Genomic DNA, 22,932 nt, shown 5'->3' with positions numbered 1-22,932 from the left:
TTTCCTGAGCAGCTGCTGTAGAGGCAGAGCTTATAGAGAGATTAAAGTCAAGCTGGGCCCTGCTCCCTTGATAATGCAGCAGTTACCCCTTCCCACAGGCCAGGCGCTTCTGCACAATTATTTTGCAGTCTCCGAAAACCAAAACGGGTTTCGTAGTGTACGTGTGCTCTCCTCAGCACAAGTTAGTATTTTGATAACCTTCATAAGAGCAGCTTGCATGAAGTGCTGGTTTATAGTTAAGTGACATATCAACTCTATGTCACTTCAGGTACAGCTAAAGAGTGGTCCTTCACTGAGTGAATTTTCCCTTAGTATCTGTAAGAATATAGGTCTATGATTTTTTTTCAGATGAAAACTTAGAAAAGCAAAAAGACAAAAATGAAAAAAAAACTTGCATAAGAAACAGGCTTTGAATGATACCAGTCTAACATTTTATTTATTGCATACAAAAGGATTTTTTGACAATGGAATTTAATATGAAAAGTAATTGGATGCATACTGTTGAGAATCTTCAAAGATGCTGCAGAAAACTTAAGGCAATGCATCAAAGCATGTAAAGCACAGTAAGTGGTAGAAATTTCAAAATCAAAAGCCTATTCATTTTCCTTCCCTTAAATTATAGTCAAGTCACAACTTTCTGAAACAGAAGTAGGCTGCAGCTTTATTAGCCCCTGCAATAGCATGTAAGACCAGAACACCGTGATTCCTGGCAAATACCTAAGTGTTCGACATCACATTACAATGCATACATTTAAAAGCAAGACCAATATCAGTAGCAGTTATTAAACAATTCAATTCATGGGCCACTAAAATGCCTCTAGTACCAGGCACCTAAAACAGGTGCATAAAATAATTCCTTAAAAAATATCCCCAAAACCTGTGCTTCTTTGTCCCGTAAGGAAGCCAAAACAGATTCCAACACATAAGTAGGGTCTCAATTATTTTATAGGCCCTGTTTGTTTTGTTTTTTCCTTCATCCCATGTCTCACCAGTACCTTCTTGGAAACTTTTAAGAGAAGTGAATAACCTCAAGACTTCAAGCACCACCGGTCAACCAGCTTCCCTCCTTTTCAATGGCCACTGAAGAAAAGGAAGCGTCTGTTATCCGGTCCTTCCAGTTTTGTTTTAATTCATTTTTAGCAATGCAGATTCAATTTCATACAGACTTTCAGTTTCCTGCAGCCACCATGTTCAAGAAGCTTTAGCATAAAACCATGTCAGGTTTTGAAGCAGTCAAATGACATTTTGCCTCTCTTCCATATCCCCCATTTTACAAACACAAAGTGGTTTTTAAGTTCTATTTTAGCAATGCAGTTAAGCCTGAAAATGTCCGCTCATCACACATGCTGGAATAAAAATTTCTTCCCTCAGTGCCAGAGGTGGTAAGTCTGTTGCCAGCAATAGACACTGCATTGGAAAATGCTACTCCTAACAGACTAAAAAAAAAAAGGGAAGCAGCTGTAACCAGACAAAAAAACAGGCATCAAATTAGATAAGGTCATATTTATAAATGGGTCATTTTTTAGTGTAAACATAACATTTCATTTTCTAAGTTTACTGTAAACTATTTTACATTTATGTGAATATGAAAGACAGACAAGAGAAACTGAAGATATTTATTACTCAATTCACTTACAAAGCAGGTGGCTTAATGCAAGCTTATTGACATGTTCGCATATGATCCCCTAGAATCATCTTTTCCGAAGTGACAGTTAACGCTGTCTCAATGTTTTTGCAGTTTTCAGCATCTATCGAGCACATTTAAATAAACTATACTCTATTACGTGTGAAAGAATGTTGATAAGCAACTTGAGTCCTGATGTGGATTAAAAGTTCCTCCAAAGGCAAAAATGTTAGTACATTATAACTTAATTCTATATACTATATTATGCAGCAAATCTTAACTATAGAAAATATTTCAATCAGTGATGGACTGTTGGTAATTTATAAAGAGGGAATCTATGGATCAAGGCAACACTAGGTAACCACATAATTTGTGTCTCAGTTTCTACAGAAATTTACAGGCTTTCAATTTACTAATAAAAAATAAAACAAGAGACAGGTGAATTTAGCTAAATTTATTAACTTTAAAACTAATAAAAACCCCAAGACAGGCCTGGGATCTTTAGAAGTTCTATGAATGCATGTATATCTGCCCCTTCCCTGCAAAAAACCCACCCCCAGAAAACAATCACCCAAAAAAACAAAAAAAGAAAGAAAAAAAAAAAACACAAACCACCCTGCAGCTCTAAGTCCTGATTGAATGGTTTATATATATATATATATATATAAAAAAAATACACAACAACAAAAAAGTGTGCAGATACTTCAACTTAAGTTAGCAGAAGACCAAAGATTCTAATTTCTTCCATTTTCCTACAAACTCTTTCACTCTGCAAGTATCTACAATCCAGCTAACTGAAATCAACATTTAGTGTTCATTAGAGCTGTTTCACAGCAGCAAATATTAAGTTAGGGATTCAAATTTCTAGACATAGGAAGAAAGTGATAAATACAATCCAAACAGCAGTCTAAATGTTTAATATTGACATTCAAATATATCTGCATTGTGCTGAAAGTTTAAAACAAACAAAAATCTGATCAGACAAAACTCTGGCGATGAGTATGCTATATTTATCAGTCAGACTGAAAATAGTTCATATTCTGTTCCCAGTATTAAGGATGGTATTTGACTCAGAACTGATATTGTTAATATACAGCAGCCATTTTTCCTAATTAAGGAATGTCTCAATACATAATATTATCCTTTTCTAGATGATCTTTATACATTAAAGTAAAATACAATTGATTAAATTAAGGAATCCGAGGTTAGTAATGAGTGAAATCATATTTTCAAAGCTCGATACTATATAAAACAAACCAAAAAAAGAGACCACACAATTCTACTTACTAAAGCAGCTATTCTTGCCTGCAAGTTTGGGATCACAAAGCCCATAATATGTGCAAACAAATGCAATACAAAGAACCATGCAAAAATACAGTAATGAATTAAAAGAAAAAACATAGAATCTAAACAAAAAAAGAGGTTTTATAAATACACTGAAATTCAACTGTCTACATAAAGTGTAGGTCTAGCATTAGTTGTACCATATAGCAGAGCCAGCACTCTAGGTTCAATGCTTCCAAATCTGCGCAGGTAAGTCATGCCATCTTTGGTTGACTGCAGTACCAGGAAGGATGAAAGGGAGTGAGAGGGAGGACAAGAGTTCTCGAAAACGGTGTCAACTTTCACTAGGCAGTTGAGCCTCAATGTCCACCCGGCAAATGGGGCACTTCTTGTTAGTAATCAACCACTGATCTACACATACTTGGTGGAAAAGGTGCATACATGGAAGGCGCCTGTCATTAGAACAGAAAAGATCTGTGTTAATAAAACATGTACATATCAACATACCATTGGAATAATGCTAACATGAACTTTGCCATTAATTCATCTTCTTGCCTTGCATGTTCCCCCCTACCCATGTCCCCAGGCTTCACAAACCTAGCTAGAATTATGAAGCTGGTGTAATAATGGGTCTAGAGAGTTTCTCCAATACCATCAATATTTGTTTTATTTATTGGTAACAATGACAGATAATGTTTAACTGCAGCTGTTAACCTATGAAGTGTTGCAAAGAGTAGTGTACCATAACAAAGTATGGTCTCAAAGCACAGCATTTGTATTATATTCTGATAGTCAGTGGTACTATTTACCTGACATCTTCACCTTCCTCTAATATAGACAAACAGATGGTACACTTTTCCTCTGTGTCTTCTTCTGTTCCTTCCTCTCCATCTTGTTTGCTGTGCAGTTTCCTCTGTGAGAACCAATCAGTTGTTACCTTATTAGTAGAGATGACATTATTGACAAACTGAGTAAAATCTGTTTTTAATACACATTCAACATATACTACTTTGTGAAAACTTTTATCAAACGTTTTCATTTTCAGTAGTGCTTATTCAAAAATATCTGAATCAAACTGGACCAAGAACTAGCACCCAGAGCAGAACCGCAGGATGTTTTTGACTTAGCTAACTCTTGCTAAATCATAAAACAGCCTACAGAACTATGAATATATAATAATATATAATCCTGCAACTTGTTAATTTATTGTCTACATGTAAATACCTTAATTTCATTCAAGAAGCCGCCAAATATATTCCCATTCAAACTTACTATCTTAATTCACAATTTATCAGATAATGAAAGAACACCTCTGTGGATGGAGTCATGTATTATGGTATAACAAATTGCAAGCGAAAGACAACTTGAATTGCCAAAATTCTGTTCCACGTACAAAACTTGTAAAGTTTCCAAAATGTGATCCCGCTAAAGAAAGAAAAAGGTATATACCAGATATTCTATGTAATAAATTATTCTTGACACATTAACTTAAAAAAAAAAAAAAAAAAAAAAAAAAAAAAAAAAAAAAAAAAAAAACCTTAACTTTGAGAATTCGAATGGCCACTACTGGGATGAAACAAAATCCAAAGTCGTATTTCCTCACTACCCACCAGAGGCATTCAGGGTTCTAAACAATCCTCTCAACTAATTAATTCTTCTGAATACTGAAGCAGCTATCTTGAAATTTAATTTCTCGCCATTTTCCCCTTGCCCTCAATGTCTGTATTCATCTCGCTCTTTCCTCCTCCACCAAAGATAACAGTTTAAGTGTAAAATATACAGCTCAGAAGCACAGTAAATTTATTGGCTGATAACTAAAAGTAATATTTTACTGACTCATTTGGAGCACAGATGCAGGAGGAAAGGAAGGACTAGGAAGAAGGTTGGTATTGCTCAGCTCTAGAGATCTTGCTCTCCATATTCGGTTTAAGATGCTAAGAAAAAAAATGCAGGACTAAGCAAACCAGCACGTATGAATCTGGCTACTAAACAATGTTAAAGTGTTGTGTTTTTTTTTTTTTTAAAAAAGCTTCTTTGTCAAGTAAGCTTAAAAGAAGTAGTTGGCTTTCCCATTATCTTTAGAAATTAAGATTTTTGTATTTCTTGTTTTAAATTTCTAAAGAGCAAGATTACATTTCATTTTTCTTCTTCACTTCTTGGTATCTGTAATGCGCAGAAACAAGAACCAAAAACCATGTTTTGACCCAGTATTAACAAAAAACAAATAATATTAACTCTTTATTATCAGATGGACCAAGCAATTTTCATTTTTAGGACTGACTCAGCTTTGCTTACAATCATTTAAACTGCAACATACTGAAAACATGCCTTTGAAAGTCATTTCTGCCCATTTAAGCTACAAAATGGCATTATTACATCTTCAAAGATATTAAGCAGAGCCCACAGCCTGAGAAATCCTCACCTTTTTGTATTTATGTGGATAGGTGCATCTTTCTATAGTTCCCTGTGTTGCTCCACGATTAACGTTGCCTAATCGTTCTTCCAAGTGAATCAGCTCCTAAAAAGTACCAAGGAATAAACAGTGTAAGAACTGACACTTCAGTTAGTTTGAATAAATATTGATTTTATTCCAACCCTCTCACAGAATGACAGATACTTGTCAGTTCCCAAATTATTCAAGAATAGGCAAGAGGTAGCACCAAAAAGGGTATGTTGTACAGGAAAAATGATGGGTTTCCATAAACGAACACTGATACCACAGACACAGGAAACATTATTTTACTACTAATAAACAGGAAACTGTTCATCATCTGGGAACATTTATCAGTATGTTCAAACATATTTGTTTGTCTGGTTATGACAATGCAATTAAAATCGATCAGTAAAATACACGTTTTCTAAGAGTCATTATGATTTGGAAGAAAAAAAAGAGGCTTAAGCAGTAATACAGTGACCAATTTCTTATTCTCCAGCAATAAGGTGATTAGAAACATGAAGTGCCACTGAAGATTTTCAGTAGACTAGGTCATTAACTCTCTGCATCTGATACATGTTTTTAAACAGTTCCTACACTACATAACAAACAGGACAGCACTATCAAATTTGCCAAGTTTCACTCTGACTAGCAGAATCCTGGCCTGGTTATTCAGAAACACCAGTACCTTTTATCAACACATCCTGCAAAGTACTATATCCTTACTATGGGATAGGAGAAAAAACAAAGTGTAGTGTCAGTTAATGACCACCTGAGCCTAGTAAGAGGCCTGGCAAAAGGTCCAGGGCTTTTTTTTTTTTTTTTTTTGTATTAAAACTTGACTTTTCAAAAATAGTTTCAGCATCTCTTCCCAGCGCAAAATAACACAGTTATTTTACAAATTAAGGGTATTTTCCTGCCTTTTTTTTTTTTTTAATCCATGCTCTAAACATACACCCTCCCCATATTCCCTCTTGGCATAGTTTGGCATATATCTATTTTTGTTCTATTACAAACCTCAAAATTGCCCCTGAAAGGGCCTCTGAATGATGTTCCATCCAATCCCGATGAAATGTAACGGATGTGAGGGTAGCCCGCCATGTCTGGTACCTATTCAAACAGCAGACGTTAAGTTAAACCTATTCAGAACAGTTTCAGTATTTTACTGTTCACTTTGTAAAATGTAAGATCCTTTTGCTATCTTTTATATTCCTCTGCTTGAGCACAAAATTCCAGCTGACGGCATGACACAACACTACGCTGAGCTTTCTAAACATAACCAGAAGCAAAACAAAAATTGGGCTAGATCCTCTATTAGTTTCTCCACATCTGCATTGCATATTCCGTGGTCTCACTCACCAAATCTTACCATAATCTCAATCTAATTTACATAAACACACCATAAATACCTAACCAGTTTTGTAAACAAAACTCCTCAAAACTATGCAAGAAGTTACTAATAGGACCTGCTATGGATTCTCAATCTCAAGTCAAACATAAGTTTTCAGTACCACAAAAGAAACAAGGCAAAAAGTCTGGAAAGCAGCCAAAAAACAACCAAACACCTTAAGACTTAAAAACTAGAGGGGAAAAAAAAAAAAAAGAAAAGAAAAAAAAAGCCACGCCCCAAACACACACACACACACACACTGAAACATTGGATAAATCTGATGACCTGAAGTCACAGGCACCTCTAAATACACTTGATGTTCAAGCATCCACTGGTTTCTTTGGATACTAGAAGATGCAAGCAGCAAACAAAATGCAGTGCCCAGTGAAATACCCTGCAGTTAACGTGATCACCTGCACTTTCCATGCAAAAAAGGGGAAAGGCAGGCAGCATACCAAGGATCACCTCCACAGCAGGGCTTCTAAGATCCCTTTAGAGCCCTCAAGACATGTAAAGACTAATACTGACTATATGACAGAAACATTTTAGCAGCAATTTTTAACAAACGGGTTAGAAAATCCTCAAAATCATCAGCAGATTCATTTCACTTAGACTACACTGAAGGTCTGTAGAAGAGACTGATTTGGAAATTTAGTTTGGAAACAAACTTACGGACTTCAGAAATATCTTCCCCTCTGTGCTGCCCCTGCTTCTCTAAGTGAGGGCTCAGAATGCATATTGCTAGGCTGTCGGCAAATCAAACATCTCAAATATTATCCAGGCAGTCAGATATTTATGTGCCACTTATTTTCCACAGAAAAGTCTAAGCTTAAAATGCATAAAGATATAAAATTGAATGGATGTGTTATGTGAAAGCACAAAGCTAAACATATAATATAACAGACCAGTACACTACCTTTCTGCATTTTTCAAGGCTACTTTGGTAACTAAAATTTGACAGGTTACCAGACTAGATTCCTCTGAAACAGGAGAAAAAGGGAAGAATAGCATATGAAAGCCAGACAGAAATGCCTGAGGAAGGTTAAGTTACTGTGAGTAACCACTTCTTTGAATGGTAGTCCAGATACCTCCCTCCTACTAGCAACCTGCATTCCAGGTTCAGAGACAAGTAGCCTTAAGGCTTGCATCAACCTGATTTCAGAGCTAGCAAACTGCAAAGTCTGTCTAAATTTCTTCCTGGGGTCACTATTCAAAGACAGACAAAAACATTCAGCACAAAGTGTGCTGAATGGGTGGAAACTAATGGAATATTAAGGATTTAGAATGTGACTAAGACTGCAGGGCTAAGGCCTCTACCAAGGATTATTTTCAAATACTGTAATCAGATGGGCATCTCATCTATTTTGTAAAAGCAAAATGGTTCAAGATATTTCCCACTGTTGTGGGCAGAGCATTACTGGCTCACATAGAACAGTTTCTACTTAGATCTACAGACCTTCCCTGAAGAAGGCACTCCCTCCCATCCCCTGAAGTGACAGAGAAAGGAATTCTCCCTAGACAGGAGATACAAATACAGAAGGGCTTTGGCTGGTCAGAACGATAGTTGATGTACAGTTCATCACAAGAAAAACACGTTCCTGTTGCAAAGCTTTGACTCACTAAATTATGGCAATTCCCATCCAGGGCACTCAGCTGCTGAGGGCAATGCAAAGAGCCTTTCATCAATGGCACTGAATGATCAGTCAGAGCCACACTGAGCTACAACAAAACTCGCGGGGCATCTGACAGTAAGCACCAGGATCAAGAACCAAGAAAGAGATAAAGTGTCAGTGTGTCCCTTGTGCCTCTCACCTGATCTTACATACTTAAGGAGAGAAACAGCCTAATCCTTGCCTATGTAGATAAGCAGGACACACTGTGCTTTAGGAAGGATTCATCCTGAAGCAACACAAACAGGTGAAAGTAGCCTCAATCAAAGAAAGAGTGGGAAAACAAAATCTCCTTTTCTATTTGTACTTCCAGAGATGCGGAACATTAATTATCTCTCTCAATTTATCTTTAGCATTTTGTCTCCTCAAAGATCAAAACTGCAGTCTGCATTCCAGCTCTGACTCGACAAAGACTTAGATTAGCTGCATTCAATTGAAACCTGATACTGATCCATCACAGTACTGGTGTGATTATAGCCCAAATGAGCTGTTATGGCCTTTGTGACCATACCTAAGAGGCAGAAGATGCAACATCCTATCAGGCAATCCACTATAGATTCAGTATGATTTTTTTTTTTTCCATTAAGTTACTGCAGGATTTAAGTTTTTTTTTTTTTTCAAACAAAAAAGGGAAAAATATCAAAAAGAATGGAAAACATCAACATCTGATGACATCTGCATCAAAAATGCAAATAACAGGCCTTGTAAATTGAATTCAGTACAGTCTGTGTTACCACGAGAAGAAAGCACTTTTTGTGACATTAACCAACTTTGTAGCAGAGGATCTAACCACAGTCAGAGCCTCTCTTCCCGTTTCCCAAATTCCTAAAGTTTCATTAAAAAAAAGTCAAGTTGCAGCACCAATCTAATCTGCTGTTCTTTAATAATAAGCTAAATGAGTATTTTCAGTCACAAACCAATTAACTTTATACTAAAAGAAAGTACTTGCTTTATATTCAACAAGGTGCCTGGCAAGAAACAATTATGCTGACAGATCTGCTGCTCTTGCACACACATAAACAAAGAAGCCTTCAGCTTTCATTACTGCCACACGAGAGGTGGAATCATCAAAAAGCACTCTTCATGCTTTGAGCTCACTGCATACATTACTGCTGGCAGCGCTCGAACCTGTCTTTTCTTCCATCTTGTGTTCCAAGTCTCAGACTTACTAAAATATATTCAGATTACACAACTTCAAAGGTCTAACACTTGATCTGATCACAGTAGGGTTCAAAACAGGCCCCAAACACTCAAGAAAATATTGTTTACAGCTGCCTACACTCTGCAAAACATGCTGTCAGTGTGGTGTGTATAAAACCTCAAAATATAAACAACTTCAGTCCCACTTCACATAATCCCTCCATCCAGGGCTTCATGAATGGCTGTCTTGAGAATTAGATACAAAACTATTCTCTTTATGCAGAGCTACAGAATCCTTTTTCATCCAACTTTACATCAGTTAGTAGCAACAATTACCGAGTAGAACAGCAAGTCTCCCTAAAACATCTATCACAGCTCTGGAAAGACTTTTGAGGATATTTATCACAGCTTCTTCCTTCTACTGCTAAGAAGAATTTAAGCACAAGGCCCCTGCTATTTGCATAATGCTTGACTTTTATTAGTTGTCTTATGAAACCTAATTTACTTAAAATTCTCAGCATACTATATGTGGATCAGTTGAATTTAAGTTTTCTAGAAGATTCACAGGATTAATGGAAGTAAATCTCAAAACTGACTTCTTAGTTTTGTGGTGATAGAAAATGAGATTAAAAAAAGGGAAAAAATGGCGTTTGACTTACTACCTCATAATGCAATTCACAATTCTCAACTATCATATGGGCTTTTTCTTATTCTTTCTGTTATTAAGAAACTAAAGCAACTAATGTTATCCCTCTTACAGTAACATCACTTGAAATAAACGTGAAAGAGGAAAAAAAATCTACTTGAAAAACAGACACCGTACCAAATAAGCATATAGAAAAAGTGTGATTTTGTATAAATGATTCTTCGGAAAGAAAATAAAGTAGTAAGAATTTTGGTAACTAGATCAAAATACTGAATTCTGCGGACTGCTCAAGAAATCGATGGCTGGCAAGCTGTGCATCAAGGAATTAGCAGTCTTGAAACACCACTAAATTACCTGAAGATTATTACCATGTTAGTTAAGCAGCAAGGAGAAAGCAACGTATAAACAAACTATGAAGAAGCAGCTATTACTGCAATACTCATTGCAAACTTGCAATTAAATCTCTAGATGTCAGTTCTCGCATCCAACAGATATATTCAGGATGTATAAGCCTTGCATGCTGGATTTTAATTACAACTTTAGCAGTTGTCCACAGTTTATCAGCCCACAATTTTAATTAGTATATCTGTGCTTAAGTGGGTAAAATAATACAGGTCAACCACTTAAAATACCACACGGGAAGTCAAAACACACTGACTTAAACTAAATTTGTCTTGGTGAATTTTAATTAAGCCACCTTAAGAATATTGCTAGAACATTCTTTGAAACATATCACTCCATAAAAGTCATAAATCTAATTATTTACATTTTCCTTTATTTTCCTAGTGTAGGTAAAAAAAAGTTAATGTAACAAGGAACTAGTTCACCTCTCCCCCCCACTCTTTTTTCCTGTAGCACTTTATCCTACAAATTTAAATTTTACCACAAGAAATTAGGTTGATGGACACCAAACATTTTTGGAAAATTCTACATAGAATTACAGCAGTGCTGTACACATTTTTTTTTTTCCAGCACCAGTTTTAATTCTCAAACACTGGGTGGAAGATCGGTGCCTTTAACATTCTGTAACTCATTAAAGAAAAATCAGATGCAGAGGGTCAATGCATTGTAAGAAAGAGACAATTTAATTCAGGTATGTTTCCTTTTACAGGAGCTGAAGTTCGAAATGTTACTGTCCTAAACTTTAATTTTACTGGACACCAGCCTATTCTAATTTCCTATCTGGGAGCAAAATGGACAGCACAGTATTTTCTTCTTCAGCTGAACCACTAACTTTTACTGCAACCTATCCATATCCAATTAAATGCAATAAACCTTAAAATAATTTTCCTGACAATTTAAGAAAAACTACTGGCAACAACTAATGATCACAATTTTTCACAAGCTATTTCCTTACCATTAGAGGAAGGGCCCCTATTTGCAAGTGGTGAAGTCGAGGAGGTGCATGGTAATGAGCTAAGTGAGGATGCAGAGGCCCAGGTGGGTAAGTTGCTGCAGTCACACCAGCTTCAATTCCCAGCTCCCTGTCACACAAATGGAAGAGGCATTGCAAAAAAAAAGTACATCTTGTCTCCAAGATATAATTCCACTGCTTTGGGAAGTGTGTGACACAGCATAGTTATCAACACAACTGTTTTATGTATGGCAGTTTATTTCTAAAGCCTATTTAGGCTTAGAAAAAAAAACTCAGCCTTAAAAATAAGTTTTTGTTTGTTGTAAGTCACCTGTGAAGACTTAAGACATATCTATAGAGATGCAACTGCAGTTATTACAGTAAGTAATGTTACCAGTGTGGTGTCTTCTCTGTAGCTCATCATTAAACACGAGAATGGAAGTGTCACACGTGCACCTGTTCCCTCATGGTTCAGCACTAATCATAAAATATCTTTTATCAAGATAATAAATATATTGCAGAACTTTAATCTTCATGCCCAATGTAATTTTAAATAAGCTTGCAACTCAGATCTGAGCTTTTATGAAGAATATTAATGAAGAATAATCTCCAGTAGTGTATATTTTTAAATCAATTTTTGAAATAGTTCTGCAGTCTTTGTCTCTCAACTCCATTTTTAAAAGTGGTTGACAAGTTCAAATATAAATATGTTCAAGATACTGAGCACTACAAGCAACATTTCAAGGTCATAAGAATACCTACGCATTTTAAACGACAGAAATACACAGCACTTCGAGAAATCAGTGTTATCAACACATTTGTGGTCTTTTGTCCTGAGAGAATGTCGGTAAAGTTTAAAACAAACAAAACAAAACAAAACCAAAACCACACTAAAACAGTATCTGCTTACTGACCAGGCAGACCTCTCTGGAGCTTGTCGAGGATGGGAAGACATTGTCTGAGGCACATGAATATGATGCCCGTGACCATAATTGGGATGCATTCTGTGAGGATGTGGAGGAGGCCGTTCGTGAGCACGTCTAAAGAATACAAAACAGCAACAGTTAACTTCACCTATGAGTTAGGATTGAGAAAGTAATATTTGTATACAAACTGTTACTGTCTGAATTACTGGAAGTAATCCAAAATGAAACAGCCCCATACAGTATTTTAATTTCAGCTTTAGAGATAAATTGGAAGTTAGCTATAATACATACTTAATATTCAAACATGAAATGGACCATGTAGTTTCATATATGGTGATGCACTGAAAATTGCTGCAAACTGCTTCGTCTACTGTAATCTGGCCTGCGCTGCCAGACATGCAGACAGGAGGACTGAAAAGGTCCTGCCTCTCTTCGGACTTTCAAATTAGAAGAAAAAAAAAAAGGAAAAAAAAAATCTTTCAAAGTAGAAAAAAAGTCTGGAGCAACGTATCCAAAGAAATGAACATAACCAAAGGCCTTCCATGGTTCCTTTGGTAAAAGCTCAATGGCATGTAGGCCCCCTTCTCTCAAAATGAGAATACATATTCAGCTGAACCTTAGATAGAAAGAAACTTAGTTGAATTTGCTTTTATCGTGCAAGACTCCTGGGCCATCTAGCCCACAATCTTACCATAAGGTGAATGACCAAATTTACACAAACAAAAAACCTATATTTTATAAAAATGCAGTGCAGCTGCACACGCTCACTTCTGCACGCTTTGTCTGATCCAAAGGAAGCCTCAACTGCTGTATCAACACTTCTGACACTACAGTGAGAAAATTACTCTATCCATTCTCAGTCTGCAATCCCGAGAAAGTCCTGAGAAGTTACACGAGACCACGAATATCCCACAGTAATTCTAGAAAGGCAGGATGATACAACATCGGAAGAACTCTTCAAGATGCTGGGACAAGGAATCTGTGAAATGCTAAGTGTCCTGACCACGTCCAGGATACTGTAAATAAAGTGTAAAGAGAAATCTCAACCTGTCTTTTCTGCAACAGACTGAAAAACTCAAATTTCTGCTTCTAAGAATATGATACAGTTTATATCGAGTTGGGTCAAAACACTTGCAAAACTGGTTTTGCATGTAATTTGAATGAGTATCAGAGGAAAAGAGAAGACAGGGGATGAATAAGTTCCAGAGGATTATAAAACAAGCCTTTAGGGAAAAAGCCCACTGAGGAACAAAGAACTTACACTACCTGAGACGGATGATCTCAGAGAGAGATCAAGGAACAACTTATTAGCAGCATAACCCCAAAAACCCCAAACCACCACACACACACACCATGAGGCAAAGAAATGCCATAAATAACAGCATTCTCCCGCATTATCAGAACGCTACCAGAACTGATGAGAGGGCACTTGGCACTATTTTTCCTTAAAATTTCTTCCACTTTTAGATGCTTGAATGTTCTAGCTTCCAAAATTAATTCTGGGGTATGACTGTGTAGTCACAAACACAAGCGCCTGTGCATTGAGGCTGCGTATAGATTAACATACTTAGCAGTTATAACATTTCCACAGCAAAGATGAAAAAAAAGAACAGATTCAACTAAACCTAAATTTTCATAACAAAGGATTCCACTTCTTTCCTAGAAAGAGCATGTCATCTGTAGTTTTGTGATCAGACTCTTAAAAATGCAGCATCTTCAAAAAGAACTAGATGTATGCTCTGCAAGCTCTTTCTAGAAGGGAGAAGAGTTACTGCATATAAACTGTCTCAAAAGTTAAGGAAAGCTTTTGTTTAAGCATTAACCTTTAAATCCACTGTAAATTAGTTACTAGTAGAATCTGTATAACCAAGTTAAGAGCAACAACTGGAGAGCTCTTTCTTGAAATTCTTGAGCATTGTCTCCAGAATTAAATTAATTTAAAATACTTTGTGGTCAAATCCAACCCAGTAGTAACCTGATCACTGTTGACTGTAATATAATTTGTATCCCTTTACAGTATCAAAGCTACGTCTCAACATTGGTCACATTCTTATAGATTTTATTCACTTTCTTCCTACTCCCCACTTCTAAAAACAAAAGCACAACAAAGCTAAGGTTCAATCTTTATAAGACCTGGTAAGCCATCTGTCCTGAGAAGTCATTTTAAAACTTTAATTATGTGAAAAGGATCTTAATAGTACAAGGCAAAATACACTTTCAAGGAACAAATTCAGGAGAAGTAAGCAAGCTTGTGACTTACTTTCTAAGCAAACTTGAAAAGTAATCCCTGCCGGTTCTCTGGCAGAAAATTTAATGGAAGAGAAAGCATAAGCTTCACACCTCTCCCACACCCCATGGCATCTCTTGCCTTACCTGAAGACACTGCTGAGAGAAGGAACAGGTTCCGTCTTAGGTCTCACTCAGCTGTGATGTTATGTAAAGACAATTCTTACCATGGTTTAACTCTAACAGCTCCTAACCATGCAATTACAATTTGAGATTCACATGCAGTATTTTACAAACCTGAAGGAAATGAACTAAATGTTTAGATACTGCTCTGAGTACATTTGTGACATACGTTGGGTGCTGCATCATTCTTCTTCTCTGGACCTCCATCCTCTGGATCACTTCGTGAGGATGTAGCCTCTGTGCTGGAGGTGCTGTTGCAGGGATGTGATGGGATATAGGCTGGTGTGTAGCTGGAAGATGCTGTGGAATTGGAGCAGCTGCATTGGCTAAAGGATGAGTTGGTGGTGGAGGTGGAGGTGGAACAGGATGAGAAGATGCATGAGAAGAGATTGAAGGATGGAAGGGATGCACTGGATGAGGAATAACATAATCTACTTGAGGAGGAGGTTGTGGCTGTGGAGGAGGATTTCCATGAGAGTGGGGACATGCAGAAGCTTGATGGTGAAGAGGTCTGGTCAAAGAAGCATCTGCAATGAAAACGTCAGGTGCTTTTAATCTGGTCAGTAGCAGTTTTCTGGATTAAATATGTTTTAAAGGGAGAAGAGGGTGGGGGAAAAGCATATTCACACAGGTGTGTCAGACTTATTGCACCAACGAAAACAGTGGTAACATAGGAATATTACAAAAACACTCAACTTCTTAGCTTGTAATATTACAGAACTACTCAAAGATTTCAATAGTATGCCCCAAAAGAAGCACAAATTTCCAACAGCACAAACTACTCCAATTGCTAATATTGGTGAGAAAAGAAACAGCTGTGAGATGCATGCTTAAGGAGATATGTGGTGAGAAGTCCCTTTTCAGGTTTGTGTAGTGTGTAACCACCATAGTCACAAAATTAATCTAGACACCTCTTGAGAATCAAAACAAACCAACAAAAAAAGCTTCCTTAAGAAAACTGAGAATCCAAGAAGGAAAGAAAAAAATCCTATACCTTCCTAGCAGTTTCATTCAACTTCAGGTTCTAAATATACTAAGTAAAGGAATCTGGCTCCTGGGGCTAGAAGGGAGTTTTACAGACTTGAAAAAACATAAGCTGAATTCTGTAGGACACAATAACATAAAGTAAAATCATAATCATATAATAAACTTAATTAGTTGGTTTCTTGAGCCTGCTCAAGCGCAACTCAAAAAAGGAAAAAAAAAAAAAAAAAAAAAAAGGAGACATTACTAAAAATACAAAGGATATGAAAAATATTTCCTTAGCAAACAACAGAGAAAGTATCTATAAGAATCTAGGAGGTTGCTTATCAAATAACAACAGGAGACAGCAGAGTTGAATATGTACATATCAGAACTGCATAATTAAAACAATTCCAAAGAAAAGGACAAAGTTTTCTGGAAATAGGCGTACTTGAGTTCAAATGCATCCAATAAAGTAAAAAATGTCTTCTCATCATCACAATGGCTAGGTAAGCCAAAGTCAGGTCTCAGATCTGTTCCCAACATACTAGTTCACACAGCAATATATATACCTTTTCCTTTCAGATGTCTCTGAGTGGCAAGTGGTAGAAGTTCTTCTTGAATTAGGTTAAACAAAAAAAAAAATCTTAGATTGATTCCATTTAATTCCTTGATAAACAGAGCTGAATTGTTTAAATATATTTCTTACATTTCTTAGCATTTGTTTTGTTAGGACCATTCTTAAGACTGAACCAAATGGATAATAAGTCTTCACATAGTGTCAGGGAAGCCATTTTTGTGTTTGCCCCCCACACCTAGGTACTCAGTACTTATCGTTAGAACAGCAGTACTTACAAGGAGAATGCATGTAGTGTCGACAGGAGGAGAGCGATGCCTGGGGAGGAGGCTGTGGCTGCGGCTGCGCAACGATACTCGATCCATACCCATCAATTGTCAGGGACTGGCTTGGTCCAGCACCAGCCTGATGCCCATAAATTGCAGTTCGAGATGAAGAGCCAGGACAGCAGGGGTCAAAAGCAGATGTCCCATGAAAAGCACCACTTCCATGACTTCTTATACCACTGCTGCTTAAGTCTACTGGCAAGGCCTGCTGTGTAAACAAACAATCTGTTCTGAAGCAGTTCTTCAGACATTGACAAAGTCACCTTTAAATATACCATTATAAAAACTAAACTATCACAAGTGACCAGGAACTTTTTTTTTCCTTCAGTTTTTAGTTTTAAGGCTTTGTTCTGGTACATTCTTAAGGTATAGTTAACATTTCTTTTTCCTAAATCACTCAATCTGGAGAAAGAGATTAAGTCAATTACACTATATTGCATCCGAAACAATTTTGGATATATTGGTCAGTATGACAGCAGCATTCATTCAATTATTTAGAAGTAAACAAGAAGCTTTAGCATTTTGTTTTGTTGAGCCTAACGTGTTACAGAACTATGAAGTTGGAATGTTTAAACTGTATGTTGCCAATAAAGTTGCACAATACTGTTCTTAGATTAACCATACCATCTTAGAACTGTGATTTTAGTTACTTAAAAAAAAAAAAAAAAAACACCACACCTTTAAAAACCAACTCTTACAATTTTAGAAACAGAAAGCTGGACTTGAGTTTTTATTTATTTAGCAGTTTTGCAAATCATTCAGCTGCTTTACAATCTACAGAGTATATTCTGAAGGGTTAATATTTGCTTTGATTAAGTAGTCACTATAATCTTACAGTTAGCAGGAGGAGCAGGAGGAGGAGCAATTGCAAATGGTTATTTACTGAGTTATGACTTTTTGTTCATTTTTGTGCATCATGTTTTAAATTTCCCTTTCAATTTTCTTTCATAACACCTGCTAGAGAAAATAAGAAAATCCCACACGATTCAGCATCCTAATCTCTTCTCCCATCTCTATAACATGACTTGAAAATGCAAAGGGAGAGTCACAAAAGTTAAACATGCCTGATCATGGTAACTGCTGCCAGAGCTGCTGCTTGCTCCACAAGGTGCAGGCACTGGAGGAGGCCTTTCCACAGGGCAGCTGGAGTCACTGAATGAAGGAGACAGTGGAACAGCTGGGTGAGGATTGTGATGGTGGTGGTGGTGGTGTTGAAAGTGGTGGCTGTGCTGCTGAAAGCAGCTTGTATGGGGGTGTCCCAAGGCATGATGATTCTGTGAAGGTCCTCCACATGGAGAGTGTTGAGGGCAGCACGATGGTAATCTTGGCATAGCAGGAGGGCCAGTTTCCAGTGTTGTATTAGATGCAGCTCTTCTTACATCATCTTGAAATTAAACAAAATTAATGTCAAAAAGACACATTAGTAAGCTGATTACTGTAAAACAGTCTGAAATAAAAAAAATGACTAAACAATCAACAGTTTGAAAAAACAAATCTAAACTAAAATGGATATAAACTGGATACAAAAAAAAGATTTGGCTACACCTGCAAATGAACTAAAACTGAGGGGTTCAGATGGATATACTCATGAGCCCTATTGGAGAAAGTCTTGCCTTATTATTCCACTAATTTGAGACACTTATTAGCAAAGACGAAAAATTGTCCCTGTGACTAGTGTGCAGAGACCTCATCTCAAACTTCGTCTTCAAATTCACGTGCAAAGGTAGTCATTTAGGTGCGTGTGTTTTGCAATTTTTTGGTTTGTTCTTTAGCCTCTCATTTAACCTGCAGGAAGGGGCAGAATGCCCATGATTCAGAGACATTGTGAGATACCCCAACACCACAATTAGAATGTAAGGGGCGGGACAGTTACCCTAACAGTCCTCACCTCCAAGAATTTATTCTATTTTAAGTGGTTGCTGGGATAGGACTGGTGGTGGGGAGTTGCTTTTTTAGAGAGATCTAGTCTTTCCCTCAAACCTTCAACTTTGACCTTAAGCAACTCATCCCTAACAGGGTCCAGATACTTCTCTTTGCACTTAACAGATCTTCTTCTGTTATCAATACTGCAAGAAGCAAATCTCACTTTAACAAAGCCCAGTGATTATGTTGACCTGTATATATAGCTCTACAAAAAATCTACAAAGAATCTATCTATATATTATCATCCCTCAGTTTCCTATGACTCATATTTAAAAACAAACAAAATCAACCCCCCAAAAAGAAAAACACAAAAAACCCAAAACATACAAACGCATTACAGGGGAAGACTTAATTCCCAGTAAATGACTCCAGCATCCTACCTACTATATTCCACCTCTTCAAAAAGAATGTGGTCCATTAGGTATAATTGAACCATCCTGACAGGTGAGAGCAGAAGGAGGCTCCTCCATTACCTCATTTATCTTTGAGGAGACTTTATTCAGATACTCACCTTTATACAGCAAGTCTGACCAATGTGAACTTACTGCTGATACGTTCAGCTCTAAAAGCTCACAGGCATTTTAACTGGAGAAGCCTGATCAGTTTTCCTCTTTTATGGTATTAATTAGTGGGCAGTGAGACAATTTTAGAAGGCTCTCTCTACCTCCAGCTGAAGTACCAGCAGTGCTGCTGTTGGGAAGACTAGTCGAAGTCTCGGGTGCTGAGGAGGGGGGCTGGCTGCTGGAGACGATCGGAGCTGCATCAGGGGCCGGCTCTGAGGTAGACAACGTATTAGAACTGGTACTGGAAGCTGAACTCACAGCCTGGGACTCCACTCTGGTTGAGGTGGTTGGAACAACTGCTGGCTCTAGCAAAACAAAAAGATTACATGTTCTTTGAAAGCTCTCATTTTGGTGGGGAATTTGCTTGTTTGTTTGTTTTTCAAATATCTTACAAGAAATTCTGGACTCTGATCTTGCCAGAGGCTGAGAAAGCCATAACACAAAAGCCTGATGTGTATAAAATACAGAAATTAATTAGAGTTGAGACTGGAACACCAGTCTCAACACACACATTAGGCATTGATATTTGAGACCTTCATTAAAACTGCATACAAATTCATTTTGCAGATAATGCAACACAATAGATAGCAATACATTTCATCCGATTGAGCGAAATATATCAGATCCTTGATAATGTTCACTCTCTCCTGCAGACTGTAAACAGGTTAATATTTAAAAAGATACCTGGTGGCATAATTCAAATTTAGTTTTCAAAAAGCCTGTTTTTGATTCTAAGTTTGAAATTTCTTCCTAATTACTGGCAAGGCAATGACATGACTTTGAATAGGAGATAAAAGGGAAGATCTATTTCTTCAGTAGAAATGTCTGCATGAATAACAGAAAAAAGAGTAAAGACGTTTAAAATTCTCTCTTACACTGAAAGTCTCTAGGCAAGATGCTTTCCCCCCCAAAAAAATTTCTCTCTAAATCTAATAGCTTTAACAGCAGCTCAGCAAGAAAGGGAATAAACATATTTTCTTTTTTGCAGTCTTCTAACTCACTGCATTATAAAGCCTGTAGCATGATCCCTATGCGTATATTCTTTTGGGTTTTAATGCGGTGTTCCAATAAATCAGTTTTATTTCAAGAAAAACATTTTTGGGGATATCTACTAAAATTTAATTCAGTAAGAAAACAGTGAAAATATAGATAGAATATAGAGCCTAAACATAGTTGATGTGTCATCACACAGTGCTCAAGATAGGAAGCTAGTAGATTCTGAAAGCAGTCTTGTGGTCAGGTATTTCTTAATTCTATGAACCACCCTGCTAGCCTGTTATAGTTTTGATGTTTTATCAGCCATAGAAACCATTCCATTTCCCCCCAAATGCAGCCTTCCTTTTAAAAGCCAGTGGGACCTGTCAGTCTCAGGCTAAGAGAAACTGTTGATTTCAGCACACTTCAGACACTTCAATTCAGGGACATTTGTAAAGAGGCAACCTGTAGGCTAAGTTAAACAGCCAGCAACTTTTCAAAAGCAGAATTTCTGAAGATACCAGTAGAGCTATGATGATATGTGTTAGCTGCCTTCTGAGACAGCATTAATGTCTTTGAAATTTGGTGTTCATAAAGACAATATTCTTGAAAAGCCAAAATACTCATCCTAAAAATGTGTCCTCTAGAGGTAGCAGAAAACAGCTGGTCTTAAAGGCATGTATTTCAGAAATAAGCCTTTATCCATCAAGAATCTTCTTTTTTGAAACAGGAATTTGATGTCCAAATTGGAGACTAAGTTCTACCATTTGATTTTAAAGAAGTATATGAAACCAATAAATGAAACCTCCAGTCCAATAGTATTGCTGTTGCTGTATTGCACAACAGGTCTATAATGAAAAGAATCTCTAATTAATATATTCTCTTCCATCTTAAATAAAGAGATATTGCAAGATACGAGCTAGTGATGCACTAAAGCAAAGGAACTACAATTTCTATTAGACATTGGAAGTAACACATAGCCAAAGAACTTGGCCTAGTGAATGGCAGTGGCTTTTAGCTTCTCAACTTTTAACAATACCTGAAAATTGATCTTATGATTTTCAACAGGAATAAATTAGCTAAGCGCCAAAAGGTTTAAACATTAGGAAACAGTGAAAACTTCTAATATACTTTTACTAGTTCTTTTGTTGTTGTGTCCTGTTTTTTTACTACTACTACCACCAGCTCCAAGACTTGGAAGAACATTACTCCTAAGCACATGCAGCAGTGAAACATTTGCCTTTTATAGTGTGGTATTGAAATAATCACATATTTCTAAAGAAGTAGTTCTAACCTCTTCTGCAATTTCTGTCTGGTGAGTCAGCCCTCAGACATACACACAAGCGAGCTTTTAGAAGAAAAATTAAGTTAGTAGACCAACTAGGAATGCCTAGACTTTTAATTTTAGCAACAGAGACACATGAAATTTTTCTCACAGGCTAAGAGTATCCCCATGCCCCCTTCCCCTCCTGCCCACCCTCTGTTTTAAGAGCTGAGATTTAAAATAAATAAATAACAAGCTATGTTAAAATCCTAATAATTCTGCTTACACTGCTCAGTCTTGTTGCTTCAGAAAGAAAAAGACATTTGCCAGATTACTATAGCTTACCATCTTCGTCCACTGTAAGGTCCACTACTTCTGCCGCATTTTGTCTCAGTGGCTGTATGACTGTTGAAATCCTGCTGCGGTTGCGCTGCTCCTGGGGCCGGGCAGCATGAGAAGCAGAGCTCTGTCCCCAGTGTGATCTGGAGTGTCCAACTGTTGAACGAGACCTTAAAAAAAAAAGTATTACCTTAAGCACTGACATAAATTTTGCTTTCACCGATCAAGAAGTTGCCTGGACCCTGAAGTTATTTGGAAGTTGCTGCTATTTAAAATTCATTTTCATTAGAAAAGCATTTTCTTAGGTTCAAATACCATACTAGTCCTCATTCCCTGTGAGAGTATTTACAAACACTGCTGCTGTGTTATAATAATAATATCAAACATCCAAAAGCGAGGCCTCTAGGCTATTCTCTCTATACCTATGAACAAACCTAGGTGAAGCAACACAAAACACAATGCGAAAACCCACAGTTGCAGTCATACAGTGATATTATTTAATGTTATGCTTTAATATGTTAATAGGATACAAGAGTCTCTGAATCCTACACTATTTTTATGCAGTCAGTGACACAGGAGAACCATTAATGATGACTGGAGCATAAAGATCAAAGATTTGTAAATATGAAGACCTTTGGCATGCTTACTTGTGACAGAATATATTCAGGGGTTTGTTCCTGTACCTGAATTAAAACAAACAAAAAAACCTCTCTTGAATGTTATTTTTCCCCTTCTTAAAAATAAACACATTTTTGTATACTGCTTAAAGTAATGAAACTTAAAATGAAATGTAACCCAAGGAAAGGAAAACACAAGCTTGTACTATATATAAGGAAATGGATGGGTTTGTTTCTGTAGTATTACTCTCAGCATCCATTTTATTCAATTTAGTCATACAAAGCTAAACATTCAAGCCGACTTTGGAGCTCGGGCTAAGAGGACACTGTCTTTTATTAATGGAAAAATATTTTACAGTATTATATATGCAAGTTCACACTTGGACAAACCCCCATAAATTTCCATAAAACAAATGACTTGATATTCCAAACTGGAAAAACAAACAAACAAAACCATCAAAAACCCTCACAATTTAATAATTCAGAAGAGGAAAAAAAAAAAAAAAAA

At 36.8% G+C, this 22,932-nt stretch overlaps 1 protein-coding gene across 2 annotated transcripts in view; it reads right to left on the bottom strand.

Annotated features, from left to right (window-relative positions):
• Nucleotides 1-2,384: 2,384 nt before the first annotated feature.
• Nucleotides 2,385-22,932, bottom strand: part of RNF111 (ring finger protein 111) — a 30,777-nt gene continuing 10,229 nt past the window's right edge. Inside the window, exons 3-13 of one of the 2 annotated variants that reach the window (XM_088520644.1) lie at nucleotides 21,814-21,977; nucleotides 19,331-19,534; nucleotides 17,808-18,127; nucleotides 16,696-16,951; nucleotides 15,047-15,404; nucleotides 12,457-12,582; nucleotides 11,546-11,672; nucleotides 6,360-6,452; nucleotides 5,331-5,426; nucleotides 3,718-3,845; nucleotides 2,385-3,360 (exon numbers count right to left, since the gene is read on the bottom strand). In XM_088520644.1, coding sequence (XP_088376770.1) covers nucleotides 3,243-3,360; nucleotides 3,718-3,845; nucleotides 5,331-5,426; nucleotides 6,360-6,452; nucleotides 11,546-11,672; nucleotides 12,457-12,582; nucleotides 15,047-15,404; nucleotides 16,696-16,951; nucleotides 17,808-18,127; nucleotides 19,331-19,534; nucleotides 21,814-21,977 — 1,990 coding nt within the window. In that variant the 3' untranslated portion in view covers nucleotides 2,385-3,242. The remainder of the gene's footprint in view (nucleotides 3,361-3,717; nucleotides 3,846-5,330; nucleotides 5,427-6,359; nucleotides 6,453-11,545; nucleotides 11,673-12,456; nucleotides 12,583-15,046; nucleotides 15,405-16,695; nucleotides 16,952-17,807; nucleotides 18,128-19,330; nucleotides 19,535-21,813; nucleotides 21,978-22,932) is intronic. The other variant, XM_088520652.1, reaches the window with a different exon arrangement.

The sequence above is a fragment of the Tinamus guttatus genome, unplaced genomic scaffold, assembly GCF_059628265.1.
Source record: "Tinamus guttatus ecotype Peru unplaced genomic scaffold, ASM5962826v1 Tinamus_guttatus_pri_ptg000004l, whole genome shotgun sequence".
NCBI lineage: Eukaryota > Metazoa > Chordata > Aves > Tinamiformes > Tinamidae > Tinamus > Tinamus guttatus.
Note: the sequence above shows the minus strand (reverse complement) of the source record. Positions and strands in the feature narration are given on the sequence as shown.